Raw genomic sequence first — 15,831 nt, 5'->3', positions numbered from 1 at the left:
GTCTCTGCTTTATCAACTTTATTAGTAACATCCTCAAAAAACTCCAAGTTCATCAAACATGATTTCCCATTCACAATGCCATGCTGACTATGCCCAATCAGATCATGATTATCCAAGTATCCATTTATCACATCCTTTATAATAGATTCTAGAATTTTCCCTACAACTGATGTAAGGCTATCAGATCTGGAGTCCCCTGTTTTCTCTCTCCCTCCCTCCCTTCTTAAATAGTGGGGTGACATTTGCTACCTTCCAATCTTCAGGAACCATTTCAGAATCTATAGAATTTTGGAAAATGTTCACCAATGCATCCACCAACTCTATAGCAAACTCTTTCAACACTCTGGATTGCAGAGTATCAGGTCCCATGGACTTATCAACTTTCAGTCCCATTAATTTCTCCAATACAACCTTCTTACTTATATAATTTCCTTCAACTCCTCATTCTCCCTAGTTCCTTGGATCTCTAAATCTGGGAGATTTCCTGTATCTTTCTCAATGAAAGCAGACACAAAGTAATCATTTAACTTCTCTGCCATTTCTCTATTCCCCATTATGAATTCTCCTGACTCTTCCTGTAATGGACCTACATTTGTCTTAGCCAAACGCTTCCTTTTTATATACATACAGAAGTTTTTACAATCAGTTTTTATGTTTTTTGCTAGATTGCAATCATATTCTATTCTCCCTTTCTTTACCAGTTTCTTGATCTTCCTTTGCTGTATTCTAAAAACCTCTCAATGATTAGGTTTACTACTACTTCTGGCAAGTTTACTACTACTTCTGGCAACTTTATAAGTCTTTTCTTTTAAGCTTATACAAACCTTAATTTTCTTTGTCAGCCATGGTTGACCTTTTTTGGGTTTTTGTAGCTTGAAGGAATGTATAGGTGTAAGCTATGTAATAGTTCTTTGAAGACCATCCATTTCCTATGTACAGTCATACTGTTTAATGTATTTAAGCAATCCACCTCAGCCAATTTGTCCCTCGTGCCTTCATAATTTTCTTTATTCAACTTTAATACTCATGCTTCAGAGTGAAATACCTCACTTTCAAACATGATGTAAAATTCTATCATATTGTGGTCACTCATCCCTAAAGGCTCTTGGAGGTGGGCATCACTGGCTAGGCCAGCATTTATTGCTCATCCCTAATTGCCCTTATTTAGAGGGCATTTAAGAGTCAACCACATTGCTGTGGGTCTGGGAGTCACATGTAGGCCAGACCAGGTAAGGGTGGCAGATTTCCTTCCCTAAAGGACATTAGTGAACCAGATGGGTTCTTACAACAATTGGCAATGGTTTCATGGTCATCAGTGGACTTTTAATTCCAGAATTTTTTCATTGAATTCAAACTCCATCTCCCATGGTGAGATTCGAACACAGGTTGCCAGAGCATTACCCTCACCAACCAGTGACAATACCACTATGCCACCGCCTCCCCCAACAAAATTATTAATTAGCCCCTTTTCATTACATCATACTAGGTCTAAAATAGCCTGTCCTCTGGTCAACTCCTCAACATGTTGCTCTAGAAAACCATCCCTAACACACTCCAGAAACTCATCTTCCACAGCATTAGTGCTGAATTGGTTTACCAAGACTATATGCAAATTGAAGTCATACATGATTACTGTGTTGCCTGTGCTACACACTTCTCTCATCTCTTGATAAATACCATGCCCCACATTACCACTACTGTTTGGTGGCCTATAAACAACGCCAACCAATGTCTGTTGCCCTTTGCTGTTTCTTAGCTCCACCCAAACAGATTCCTCACATTGTTCTTCTGATCTGAGATCCTCCCTTACTAATGCACTAATCCCATCCCTTATTATCAGCACAACTCCAACTCCTTTCCCTTCTTGTTTGTTCTTCCTAAACATCGAATATCCTTGAATATTCAGTTCCCAGTCTTGGTCACCGTGCAGCCATATTTCCATAATGGCAATTATATCATACCCATTTACCTCTATTTGTGCCTTTAGATCATCTACCTTATTGTGAATGCTGTGTGCATTCAGGTAGAGTGTCTTTAACTTTGGCTTTTTGACATCATTCCACATTCGAAGCATGCTCAATTTTTGTGCTTTGTTTCTCCCGCCTTCTAGCCTCACTACTACTTCCTGTTACCAACTTTACTTTCTTCCAATTTGGACCACTTCTCATATTCCCACCCCCTTGCCATGCTATTTTAAACCCATCTCAACAGCACTAGCAAATCTTGTGAGAATCAGTCCCAGTCCTGTTAAGATGTAACCCATCCAGCTTGTACAGGTCCCACCTGCGCCAGAACCAGTCTTAATGCCTCAGAAGTCTGATGCTCTCTCTCCTACCAGTTCTCCAGCTACATATTTAATCGATCAGTCCTCCTACTCCAATGCTCACTAACAGGCGGCACTAGGAGTAACCCTGAGATTACTACTCTTAAGGTCCTGTTTTTAAATTTCCTTCCTAACTCCCTGAAATCTGCTTTCAGGACCTCATCCCTCTTCCTACCCATGTTGTTGGTACCAATGTGGACCACGGCTTCTGGATGATCCCCCTCCCCCCGAACGATGTCCTGCAGCCACTCCCTGACACCCTTGATCCTGGCACCAGGGAGGCAACACACCATCCTGGAGTCACGTTTACTGTGACAGAAATACCTGTCTGATACCCTGAATATGGAGTCCCCTATCACTATTGCCCTTCCATTTTTCATCCTTCCCCCCTGTACAGCTGGGTCACCCGCAGTGTCACAGGCTTGGCTCTGGTTGCACACCCCTGTGGAACCATCGCCCTCACCAGCATCCAACATGGAAAATTGCTTAGCAAGCAGGATAGACTCAGGGGACTCCTGCATTACCTGCCTAGCGGTCACCCATTCCCTCTCTGGCTGTATGCTTCTGACCTGCTATGTGACCATCTCCCCAAACGTAATATCCCTGTAATCCTCTGCCTCGCAGATGCACAACAGTGTCTCCAGCCACCGCTCAAGTTCCAAAACATGAGCTCAAGCTTGTGCAGCTGGTGACACTTCCTACAGATGGCTTTGTCACGGACACATGTTGCATCCACGATGTCACACATACTGCAGGATATACACTCCGCTTGGCTGAGCTGACCTGCCATTCTGTGGTGTACAAAATGATGAGGGGAATAGATAGAATGGACAGGATAAAATTGTTTCTCTTGGTGGAGAATTCTAGAACCAGGGGACAAGATTCAAAATAAGTGGCAGAAGGTGCAGGAGGGACATGAGGAAGAACTTTTTTATGCAGAGGGTAGTGGGTGTCTGGAATTTACTGCCCAAGTTAGTGGTAGAGGCAGAAACTTTAAACTCTTTTAAAAAGTACCTGGACCCGCACCTTAAGTGCTGTAAGCTGCAGGGCTATGGGCCGGGTGCAGGAAGGTGGGCTTAGAAAAGGCACCTGGGTGTCCTCGGGCTGGCATGGACAAGATGGGCCGAATGGCCCCCTCCTGTGCTGTAACTTTTCTATGGTTCTATGGTTCTAACTCTAAAAACTATTACATTTACAGTAAGCAGAATGAGTAGAATAAGTTACTAGTAACTTAACTTTACTACACTTATGCTAACTTTATCTTACTTTGAGCTTCCTCTTTTTAACTTTGACTTGATTTAACTTTACTTCTCTATTGCGAGTGTTCCTTACTGAATTCCAAGTGGCTATTTCTTTATAAATGGTATGTTTTTCTAGTTTTAAACTATTTAAACACACTCCCTAACAGCAACTTCCCACCAACCAATGAACTTACAGTTTTCCTGTGATGTCACTCCTGGATTCTTTTTTTCAACCTCAAACCACTGCCTGAAGAGAGGTGTCCCTCAAAGGTCTGGCTGTCTTCGATCCTGGAAGGTAAGTAACATCGCATGATTGAATTACAGAGACCTTGAGGGAGCAGAATTTCCAACCTTGTGCGGAGATCCCAATAATTATGTAGTAGCTGTAACTAAAGAATAATGGTTTTAACAAATTACAGCTTCGAGCAGCTTACTTTGAGAGAATAGACAAGCCCTGAAGAACTCCATCTAGACCCCAAACACAACATAAAACATGGTGGCTGCAGACAGCAAGTAAGATACCCAAACTAAACTCAAAGAAGCATTTACAGACTGGGTAAGTCAAGAGACCTTAAAAGAAGGGCCAAGGGAACAGATTCAAAACTCACCAAAGAATCATAGCATCGCTGCTGCAGTAAATGCACTTGGAGGTATTGCTGATGACAACATAATAGTGAGGCAGGGAGTCGCTGAGACTTAACTTCTTATGAAGAAGTCCTGCAAAAAAATGGCAACGTTTAACAAGTAAAAACTAAGACTAGGTGAAAACATGGATTTGTTCATCAATGATCTCCATAGACCATTGCGACTACAGAATATTAAGGGAAGAATCAATTTGTGATCAAATAGTAGTTGTGGTTTTAGATGAAGCTCTATCAGATCTCTTGCAAAATTAAAAATCTTTTCATTTCCTTTGAAATTTTAGCACATTAAAACCCAGAACTACCTACCATAGTAGCAGCAGGTGCATCATTTACAGGTCTGGGTGTAGCATTATTTCGAGTACAGAGAGAGAGAGATGGTAAACATAGACCAGTTTAGTAGACCTCAAGGTCACTCACAGACATGGAGATAAGATATGCTACAATTGAAAAGGAAGCATCGGCAACAATATTGGCATGTGACAAAATTGCAGACTCCGTGATAGGATTGCGGTTCAAAATTAAAACAGACCATAAGCCACTAGTCACTCTTCTGAACATGAAAGAGATTGTGAAGATGCCACTTAGAATCCAACAGGTCAGACTAAGAAAAATGAGATATGACCCCATAACAGAGTACGCTCAAGGAAAGTACGAAACGACAGTAGATAAACCATCAATTTTATCAGTGAAGCAACCAATCTAGAGGATTTGCATTTCAACGAAGAGGTGGAGCGTATAAATCTCTCATTACACAAAACCTACCAGTTACTGCAAAGAAGTTGCAGCAGATAAAAGAAGCATGGGAGCAAGATGACGACTGGCAGAAAATACTGCCTGGAAGGATGGCCGGACTATACTCCTAATAATTGAGCATTACCACACAATATCAAACAGAGAAAGCACCTCACAGACGTCGGTGATATCCTGGTTTTTAATGACAGAATAGTTATTCCAAGAACACTTCAGCTTGACATTCTTCAAAGACTTCAGCAAGGTCACTTGGTGATAGAGTTAGTAACTAGAGATAGTTTTAACTAAGTTGTATTTGTATTTGTGAGTGTTAGGAACAAGATATAGTTTTTAAGTTTTTGTTAAAATTTTGTGTTAAGAAAGGTGAAAGCTGGATTTTCTTTCAGTTTATAGCTGGCAAGTCTGGTGGTCTGATTGTATACGTGCATTTTTATGAGGTTTTAGGGCTCTTAAAGTGAGAGATGGGTTACCAAAGGGTTAGTAGTTTAGGAAAGTTAAAACAAAAAAAAAGTAGGAAAAAAAACTGTGCTGTTGCCAAGCAACAAGGGACAAGAGAGAGATATACAGAGATACAGGGAGAGACAGAAAGGCAGATTTTAGTTCAGTTGGTATGTGCGCATCATAGAATGAAGATAGAAAATTTCTAAGACTCTCTGTAGCTGGAAATGATGAGGAAATGAGTTTAAGGAACTCATATGTATTGCTCTAAAGTTAAAGTAATAGTGAATTTAGAGTGAGTTTTCTGGATATCTCAAGGGAGATACCAATTATAGAAGGACTTCTAGTGAATATTCAGAAGTCCACTGGAAAAGAAACTTCTTTGCAATTGAACCAGCTTTAGCCTTGGTGTGGAAATAGCTGTACCTCTTCACTGGAGTATTGGGACTATAAGGGTATTGCTGGGATAAAAGGGATAGCATGAGCGTGATTCATTTTTTCCTTGGTGTTCATGTTGAAATCTTTCCAACCTTTTTGTCTCGGGTGGAATTTTCCATGCCCGCTGGCATTGGGCATGCTCAGCTGCGTCAGCTGACAATATGGCGAGAAGCACAGAAATCGGTTTCACGATGTCATGAAGCTAGTTTGTGATCGTTCACACAGCCCACCGATGGCGCGCCACGTTTCCCGCTGGGAACCTCATTGAAATATATTTGCATATCATTATAAGGTTAGCCTATGGGAATCATCCGGCCCCAGTGGATCATCCTCCCACATCAACCTGCTTGCACGCCGATGTGTTTCACCACAGCATATGTAAGGCGTGCACTTGGCAGGCTGCAATTCGAGGGGAACTCAGAGGTGAGGACACAGTAACATAGCGCAGCACTTGTGAGGGTCGCCTGTTGGACTTCAAGGTTGAGGCGCGTTGTGTGTGTAGGTGGGGAGGGGGGCAAGGGCTGCTCTGTGGTTGAAGGTAATGCACAAGCACTTGCGAGGTGGTGGGGGGAAGGGAATGGCCATGCACTAAAGAAACCTTGTAAGCTGTGACCATTCCTCTGCAGGTGAGACAGTTCGGATGCAGCCACATTGACATGTGTGGAGACGGGTCTCGAGCTTATCTGCCCACCCAAGGGTGAGGGATGAAAGTGCCACCAAGTGCTCCAAAGCTTTTCACCCTTTGGGCACTGGCTGTAAACTAATGAGCATTTTAGTTGACTGCAGAACAGTTGGACTACTGGGCACATTGTACAATCTCCTTGCAAAAGCTGACCATGGAGCAGTCACTGGTGGAGGCGCTCACAGCCCATTGCAATGTCTTCATCCCGGTTTGGACCAGTCTCTCCCATGGTTCAAGCTAACAGTGCAGCCTTGCAGTGTGGGTTAGGAGAATGCCTGAGCTGAGAGCACAGCATGCAGTCCAATGGGCAAAGCGGCTGCCTATTGGTCAGGTGGAGTGGGGCAGAGGTGGATGGGGATTCGGGCAGCCATGCAGCGCACTAATCTCTGGTCATCCCAGTGGTGGCCAGCACTCTCCAGGATGCGCTAAGGGGCCTTCAGACTTAACCAAGAGAGGTTCTTAGTATGCCTATGCTAACCCACTCATCTCTCTCATTCATCCTGCAGGAGGAGTACATCAGGATCGTGGAGCCTGTGATCTAGTTGTATGCGTTGTGGTGTACAGAGAGCGAAGACAACAGAGAAGAGAGCAATGGAGCCACCTGAGCAGAGGGAGGAGCAGCACCCTCTAGAAAAAGGGGCAGCTGATGGATCCATACATGCCACCGAAGAGCCATAGTGAACCGTTACTGATCGGCGCCTAGCTAGACCCAGGGTCTATAGATGCCGCCTTTCATTCCTGCAGATGACTGAGAACCAGTATCACCGAAGACTCTGCATGTCCAGGGAACTGGTGGCTCACACCTGCCACTTGCTGCAGGATTTGGCTACACAGGGACATGGAGGGCATTCACTGCCAGAGGCCGTGTAAGTGACTGTGGCGCTCAATTTTTACACCAGTGGCTCCTTTCAGGGCTTCACAGGTAACCTCTGTGGGATCTCACAAGCCTCCACCCACAAATGCATCCATGAGGTCAAAGATGCCATCCTCATGAAGGCACACAACTTTATGCATTTTGCCCAGGAGCAGGAGAGCCAGGATTCAAGAGTGATTGGATTTGCCCAGATCTAGGGTTTCCCACATTTACAGGGATCGATTGCACTCACTTGGCACTCAGTTCTCAGTTGCAACAAGCGGTCAACTATGACAACTGCAAGGGCTTCCCTTCGCTGAATGTACAGCTGGTGTGCAACCACCACAAATGCATCCTGCAGGTCAGCACATGGTTTCCATGGAGAGTCCATGATTCCTACATTCTCAGTTGGTCACAGATCCCTGAGGTCTTCTAGAGTCCACAGAGGCTGCAGGGATGGCTGGTCATGGACAAGGGCTACCCACAGAGGATGTGGCTGATGACACCCAAGCGGTTGCCTCAGACTGTAGCAGAGCGATGGTATAATGAGGCTCATGCTGCAACTCCTAAATGGTGGAGCGAACCATCAGCATTCTGAAAATGAGGTTCCAGTGCCTGGGCACACAGAGGGTGTCACACATCATCGTTGCCTGGTGCTGTAATGGGAAGAGGAACTGTTGGAGGAAATGATGGAGGAGCTGGAGGTCTCCTCCGATGAGGGTGAAGCGGTCTTCAAGGGCGACCATGACAGCAATGAGGCCCTCGCATTGGCCAGTGGGCAGATGAGACGCACTTGGGAGGTCCTCATGGCTGCTAGGTTTGTGAAGGATGATGATGACATGCAGTGAGGAGACACCATAGATCCTCACATTGCATCTGTAAACGTTTGACTCCAGTTGAGCTTATGGCAATGCACATACACTCTGTGATAATGCTCCTGTCATGGAGATGCAGTGGAAGCCCTAATAGTTGCTCAGTTGCAGGAGGATGATATGTAGTGAGGAAACTCCATAGATCTTCACAAGCCTCTGAGAATGTCTGACTCTTGTCTGGCTGAGGGCAGCTCACTTGTGCTCTGTGATCAGGGTCATATCATGGTGACGCAGCCATGAAACTTTAGAAGCATCCTTTGTCCACCTTCAGCACCTGACCCATTCAGGAGCACAGCATCAATAGTTACAGTTACTGAAGAGATGGGGGCCAGCTCCACCTTAAAGGTGCTGAGAGCACACAGAGAGAATGAGGGAACTTGGTGACATTCTGGCAGCAATGACAAGCACATCAAGGTGCAGGAATCACTAATATGTCCAGGGAGTGTGAGGCCGGACCATGACTTTGATCTGAAGGCTGCACAGAGCACAAGGAAGAGGCCCTGGACTGAGACACCTTCCTTTATCTTGTGCAGAAGGGTTTCGCATGACATGAACATTGCTCATAGAACAAGGAGCCATAGGCAGGGAGGCATTGTTGAGAGTTTATTTATAATAGTGAACATTATGGACAAGTGCCCAGGCTGTGCAACTTCTGTGATATAGCTGCACTCTCTATGTTGGAAATCTGTCGTTTTACACTACCGAGGAACGGATCTATGAACCCTTCTCAAAAAGTGGTGAACTTAAGAGATTCATCATGGGTTTGGACAAAATCAAGAAAACTTCATGTGGATTCTGATTTGTGGAATATTACACACGTAGTGATGCTTGAACAATGCATGAGCTTTATAAATGGGATACGCTTGGATGATCGGATTATCAGAACAGATTGGGATGCTGGCTTCAGAGAAGGCAGGCAGTTTGGGCAAGGGAAATCTGGTGGTCAGGTACGTGATGAGTGTAGGACAGATTATGACGCTGGCAGAGGCAGCTTTGGAAAACTGGTCCAGCTGCAGACAGTCCCAGAACCAGGACAGAAATCCTAGAGTTTCAATGGCTGTACATTTGAGATAATTAGGCGAGAGCCTTCATAGAAGCCTGGGATTGAAGCATATAGCTGACACTTTAATGCCTATAGCTTTGTGCTGTTTCTACATCTGGATTACTGCTACTGGGGATTCTCTTCTTGGCCTTCACCTGGAGGAAGAAGTCTGCTGCCCACTGAGAGGAGAAAGGATTTTGGGACTTGGACTCTCTTCTTTTTGGAGACTCCTACAACCTGCTGCAGCTGCTACAGGGTGGGGCCTAGCAAGGCCTGAAGGGCCTGGGAGTGGGAGTTTGGAGAGAGCCGGAGGGGAGAGGACCCAATTCTAGCCGAAGGAGGAGGACCTTTTGCTGCCAGAGGTGAGTGCCTAGGGGAGAAAAGAATTGCCCTTTGTCTGTTTGGTTGTCTGCAGGGGGAGGAGTAGAACATCTGAGCAGTGGCTCCTTTCAGAGCTTTGCAGGTGACCTCTGTGGGATATCACAAGCCTCCACCCACAAGTGCGTCCATGGGTTAGTGAGGGTACCACCCTTGCGGTGGTGCCGCACCCTGACCCACCTTGTACTCCCAAGATGCCATCAGTCCCGCCAGTGGACTGCAACAGTCCCATCATGGCCCTAAAACACTGGGTCACCAGGCGGCGGTGGCAAGGAAGGCCTTCCCACTTCCTCCCACCTTTAGCACCGAGTGCCTCCATCCTGGGTCCGGAGCTTTTTCCGGATTTGCCAGGCGACCCTGTGCCCAGGGAGGAGTGGGATTCACAGTCGCCCTGTGGCCCAGGATCAGAAAGGGACACCAGAGAGGACCCATCTGCCCTTGATCCTGGGGGTGGGCTCGAGGTGGAGGTGGAGGTGGAGCTGACTGGCAGCTCTGAACCAGCCCCCGTTCTCAATAAGGAGGAGGTGTGGGAAGCTGGAGGCAACAACCTGGAGGATGATGGGGTTTCGGTGGCGAGCACCAGGGATGATTTAGAGTCGTTGGCCGATGAGGTGGTGGATCTCCTGGTGCCGACCACCGATTATCCCCTCATCCCTTTACGGGTGCTCCAGCATTTTTTAGCGAGTAATCGTGGTCACTGAGACAGGGTCCAGTCAGCCCAGAACCGGTGGCATTTCTTTCCTCTTATGTTCAGGTCCACCCACGAAGCCCTCAAGACCCCTGGGCTAGACTAGAATGCTAAGAGGAGGGTCCACACGATTCTCTCTGGGCTCCTGAAGGAGAGGAAGGATTAAAATACTCCTCTCCTTACACTAGGCATGGTGATGGTAGCACATACTTCTGACAATGAAGGCTACCATTGCCAGCCTCAGCATCAGGGACGTACAGCACAGGTTCCAGATCTTCTCGGTCCTCTGGGATGGTAAGTATGCGATGTGCTTCCTGCAGGAAACCCATACCGTTCTGGGAGACAAAGCTACATGGCTCTTGGAGTGGCGATGGGGGGTCTACATGAGTCACCTAGCCTCCAATTCTGGCGGGGCGGTTATCTTGTTGGCCCCACATTTTCAGCTGGAGATCTTGGGGGTCAAGGAGCCGGTGCCAGGCCGGTTGCCGCACCTGACTGTGGGTCTGGGGGATGCGGCGCTTCACTTTGTGGAGTGTGTACACTCCCCTGGGCGAGCAGCAGCAAGCGAGACTTTTTGAGGAAGTGTCCACTCATCTCAGCTCCATCGATACAGGTGAGTACATCGTCATCAGGGGGGATTTTAATCGTACCCTCGGGGCCAGGGACCATCACGGTGCCCAGCACCGCTCGCTACTTGTAAGTAAGTTGCGGCACTGGGTCGGGTGCTTCAACTTGGTGGACGCCTGGTGACATCTCTATCCTGACTCTAGCGTTTTCACTTTTTTGTCACCTGGAGTCGGAATGTCTATGTTTAACCACCATTATGTTTCCAAAGTGTTTGTGTCCTGCGTTCCTTCAGCTTCTGTGCAGTAGGTGTCGTGCACAGACCACCGTCTAGTGTAGACACAACTCATTCCTTTCTGCGGTCGGACGGGGTCCATGTACTGGCCCTTTAACAACCAGCTGCTGGAGGACAAGTAGTTCCTGGACTCTCTCCGTTGTTTCTGGGCCGTCTGGAAAAGGAAGCGGGGAGGCTTCCCCTCCTTGAGGCTATGGTGGGACGTGGGCAAGGCTCACGTCCGCATCTTCTGTCAGGAGTACGCAAAGGTGTAGACAAAGGGACGGAAATCCAGGGTCAAGGAGTTGGAGAGGGAGGTGTTCGACCTGCAGGCATATCTCCGTCAACCCGACGCGGACCCAGCCCGGCGGCTGGTGTCTGAAGAGAAGAAGGGAGCACTGCGGGACTTGCGACTCGTCAAGTCCCAGAGCTTGTACGTGAGGTCGCGGATCCAGCTCCTCCAGGACTTGGACTGTGGCTCCCCTTTCTACTACTCGCTGGGAAAAAGGCATGGGTTCCGTCAGTGGCTCCTTACGCTCCTGGCCGACAATGGATCCCTTGTCTTGGATCCAGAGGGCATCAAGCCATTGCCAGAAACTATTACATTGCCCGTTCTCTCTGGCTCCATCCAATGAGGACGCTTGCAGAGTTTTGTAGGAGGGCCTGCCGCAGGTCAGCCCGGAGGGTGCCAGAAAGCTTGACTCCCCTATAAGTCCAGGGGAGCTGACCGGCGCCCTTGACAGTCTCTCCAGGCGCAAGTCACTGGGGCTGGACGGGCTGACCATGGAGTTCTTCAGGGCATTCTGGGACGTTCTGGGGAACGACTATGTGGGGCTCCTAGGGAGATTATTGTGACCGGGGAGATGGCCCTGTCATGGTACAGGCCTGTCATTGCCCTGCTGCCAAAGAAGGAGGATCTCCACCAACTGAGGAACTGGTGCCCAGTCTCCCTCTTCAGCACAGATAACAAGATCTTTGCCAGGTCAATGTCTTCTTGCCTTGGCACTGTACTGGACCACACGATCTACCCTGACCAGTCCTACATGGTCCCAGGCAATACCATATTTGCTAACATCCATTTGGTCCGGGACATCATTCGCTATTCCCAGAGCGCTGGTCTGTCAAGCGCCTTCCTTTCTCTTGACCACGAGAAGGCGTTCAACAGGGTGGATCACAAATATTTATTTGGGACTCTGCGAGTGTTCAGGCCCAGGATGAGTTTCATCGCTCGGATTCAACTTCTGTACACTGCCTCAGTGTGTCTAGTTAAGATTAACGGGTCCCTGAAAGTGCCCCTTCGCTTTGGGAGGGGAATGCTTCAGGGCTACTGCCTGTCTGGCCAATTTTATTCTAGCTGTGTGGAACCTTTCCTGCGCCTCTTGTGGAGAAGGTTGTGGGGATTGGTTCTGCACGGGCCGGGCATCAGGTGGTCCTTTTGCCTTACACCGATAACTTGCTCCTCATGTTCACCGACCCGGCTGATCTGGGGAGGATGCACGAGTGCCAGGAAGTCCAGTCTGCCGCGTCTTCTGCCAGGGTCAACTGGGGCAAGTGTTCTGGACTCCTGGTCGGCCAGTGGCAGGTGGATAACCTACCCGAGGAGATCACCTGGAGCAGGACCAACCTCTTCTACCCTGGGGGTCCACCTCTATCCGGCTAAGGAACCCTGGCTGGCGAACTGGCAGGAGCTGGAGGCTAAAGTCACCACTCGCCTGCAGCACTGGACAGGACTGCTCCGAGTGCTGTCTTAACGGGGTCGAGTGCTGGTCACAAACCAACTGATTACCGCCATGCTGTGGTACTGGCTGGTCACTTTGACCCCACCCCCAGATCTTGTCACAAAATTCCAAAGAATGCTCATCGAGTTTTTCTGGGACAAAAGGCTGCGCTGGGTCACTGCTGAGGTTCTGAGTTTCCCGGTGTCGCGCACCAGCTGAACATTCAGCGAGTGGAAGCCCTTGCGGTTGACATAGTTGACTGCTCATTGCAGCAGAGATCTGGGCGCCACGTGAGTGCAGTCAATGGCACCCTGCACCTGTGGGAAAGCCGAGATCTGGGAAAACCTCAGTGCTCTTGCTTCCTGGCATTCCTGATCCCGGGCAAAATGTAGAAAGTTGTGTGCTTTCGCGAAAATGGCGTCCATGACCTCATGGATGCACTTAAGGATGGAGGCTTGCGATATCCCACAGAGGTCACCTGTGGAGCCCTGAAAGGAGCCACTGGTTTAAAAATTGAATGGCGCAGTCACTTTCATGGCCAATGGCATGTCCTTGCCCTCCATGTCCTTGTGGCACCAAATCCTGCAACAAGTGGCAGATGTGACCAACCAGTTTCTTAGACATGCACAGTCTTCGGTGACACTGGTTCTTGGTCATCTGCAGGAATGAAAGGTGCCGTCTATAGACCCTGGATCTAGCTCGGCGCCAACAAGTAACAGCTCGTTGTGGCTCTTCAACAGCATGTGCATGAGCCCCAGCCTTGCTCTGCCCAGCCAGGCACCTCCGTCACTCTATTCTCCATCATCTCCGTTCTCTGTAAGCCATGAGGCATACAGCTAAGTCACCAGGCTCCATGCTCCTAATGTACTCCTCCTTGTAGGATGAGAGACACGTGAGTTAGCCTGGGTGTACTAAGAAACTCTCTTGGTTAAGTCTGAAGGCCTCTTAACGCATCTCAGAGAGTGCTGGCCACCACTCGGATGGCCAGAGTTTTGTACACTGCATGGCTGCCCGAAACCTTTAGCCGAATCCGCCTGACCGATAGGTAGCCGCTTTGCCCATTGAGCTGCAGGCTATGCTCTCAGCTCAGGCGCAGGCATTCTCCTAACCCACACTGCAAAGTTGCACTGTTAGCTTGAATCATGGGGGAGATTGTTCCAATCCGGGATGATGACATTACAAGGGACAGTGAGCGCTCCCACCACTGACTGCTCCATGGCCAGCTTTAGCAAGGATTGTACAATGTGCCCAGTCGTCCAGTTGTTGTGCAGTCCATTAAAATGCTCACTGGTTTGAAGTCTGTGCCTGAGGGGTGAAAAGCTCTGGAGCATTTGATGGCACTTTCAGGCCTCTGCGTTGCTTGAGTGGGCAGATAAGCACGAGGCCTGATTCCAAGCATGTCAATGCCTGAACTGTCTCAGCTGCGGGGCAATGGTCACTTTAGACAAGGTTTCCCTAATGCACAACCGCTTTCCTCCCTACCCCCACAACACATGCTTATGCACTACCTTCACCCACTGTGCAGCCCTTCCCCCCACCCTGCCTCCAACTCGCCTCAACTGGTGTGTTGCGTGCAGCATCCCCCAACTCGCCTGAATCGCTGTGCGGTCCTTTTTTTCTTTACTCCTTCACGGGATGTGGTCCTCACTGGCTGGGCCAGCATTAATTGCCCATCCCTAGTTACCCTTGAGAAGGTGGTGGTGAGCTGCCTTCTTGAACCGCTGCAGTCCATGTGGTGTCTGCCCCCACAACTCACCTCAACCGCAATGCAGCCCTTGCCCAGTCTATCCTCACAAGTGCTGCGGAGCCTTTAACATGCACTCACCTCTGAGTTACCCTCTAAGTGCTGCTCACCAGGTGCATGCCTTATAAACGGAGGTGTGAAACACAGCGGCGCGCAATCATGTCGATATGCTCGGATGATCCACTTTGGGGGATTATTCTGGCAAGCTGGTTTCATAATATTATGCAGATGTATTACGATGAAGTTCCTGATGTGCAGCGGGACGTGTGACCCGCCATTGACAGGCAGGGCAGTCAATTGCAAACTTGCTTCAAGACTTTTGGCCTTCCCGCCATATTGTCTACTCAAGCCCCCGAGCGTGCCCGCTGCCAATGGGAATGAACAATTCCAACCATGGCAAAATACTTAACTTGCTGACTGGTTGTTTAAGCCCAGACCATACCAGCCCATACCAAGATAAAACAGTAAATTTTACACTTTATGATTGGCGTTACTTAAATTATTAATTAAACAACTTGACCCAGGTAAATCTAGATTTTAATTCTAGATTTAGAGCAGCACCATCAAAGTGCAATTTATTGCAAAAGATATTCACAGCCAAAGCTAACGTTTCCAGAGAATGTAAAGACAGTTAACCTGCATGTATATAGCTTCCTGACACAGCTCTCGGAGATATCTCTGTGTCTGCAGTAGATCATGGGCCCAGATTTTCGATCCCGGGTCGGGTGTGCAGGGACAGGAGAATTCCCTGCTCCGTAAACCCAGCCTTTATAAATGAACGCTCAGACGTCAGATTTTCCGTCTGGGGAAGAGGGCTAGAATAAGAATCGGGGGCGGACCATCTGAGAAGAAGTGAGGAGGCTGCTGAATGCATAGGCCGGAGTGTGAAAGGCCTGTCTCGGTGCTCCAGTACTGTGTCCAAAATAAAAAAAACAAGATTAAAACATAAAACATCCCTCCAGCCCTCACACTCCCACTCACCCCTCAAATCCCCTCAACCCCACACAGCCCCATGACCCATCAGTGCCAACCACTGCTACCTCATACACCCCCACGCACAGCCACTACCCCCAGGACTCTTTCACCCTACTCAATCCTATGCCCCTCTACCCACCCCGATGGCCCCTCATAAATCTATGCCAGCCCTGCCCCCCATTTATGTCCATAGCCCTTTATAGCCCC

At 48.3% G+C, this 15,831-nt stretch overlaps 1 protein-coding gene across 1 annotated transcript; it reads left to right on the top strand.

The window, feature by feature from the left end:
- Positions 1–8,957: 8,957 nt before the first annotated feature.
- Positions 8,958–9,287, top strand: LOC121269496 (nuclear cap-binding protein subunit 2-like). Its single transcript, XM_041174094.1, has one exon. The coding sequence runs from the start codon at positions 8,958–8,960 to the stop codon at positions 9,285–9,287; it is 330 nt and encodes a 109-aa protein (XP_041030028.1).
- The last annotated feature ends 6,544 nt before the right edge of the window (positions 9,288–15,831 follow it).

The sequence above is a fragment of the Carcharodon carcharias genome, chromosome 25, assembly GCF_017639515.1.
Source record: "Carcharodon carcharias isolate sCarCar2 chromosome 25, sCarCar2.pri, whole genome shotgun sequence".
Lineage (NCBI taxonomy): Eukaryota > Metazoa > Chordata > Chondrichthyes > Lamniformes > Lamnidae > Carcharodon > Carcharodon carcharias.
Note: the sequence above shows the minus strand (reverse complement) of the source record. Positions and strands in the feature narration are given on the sequence as shown.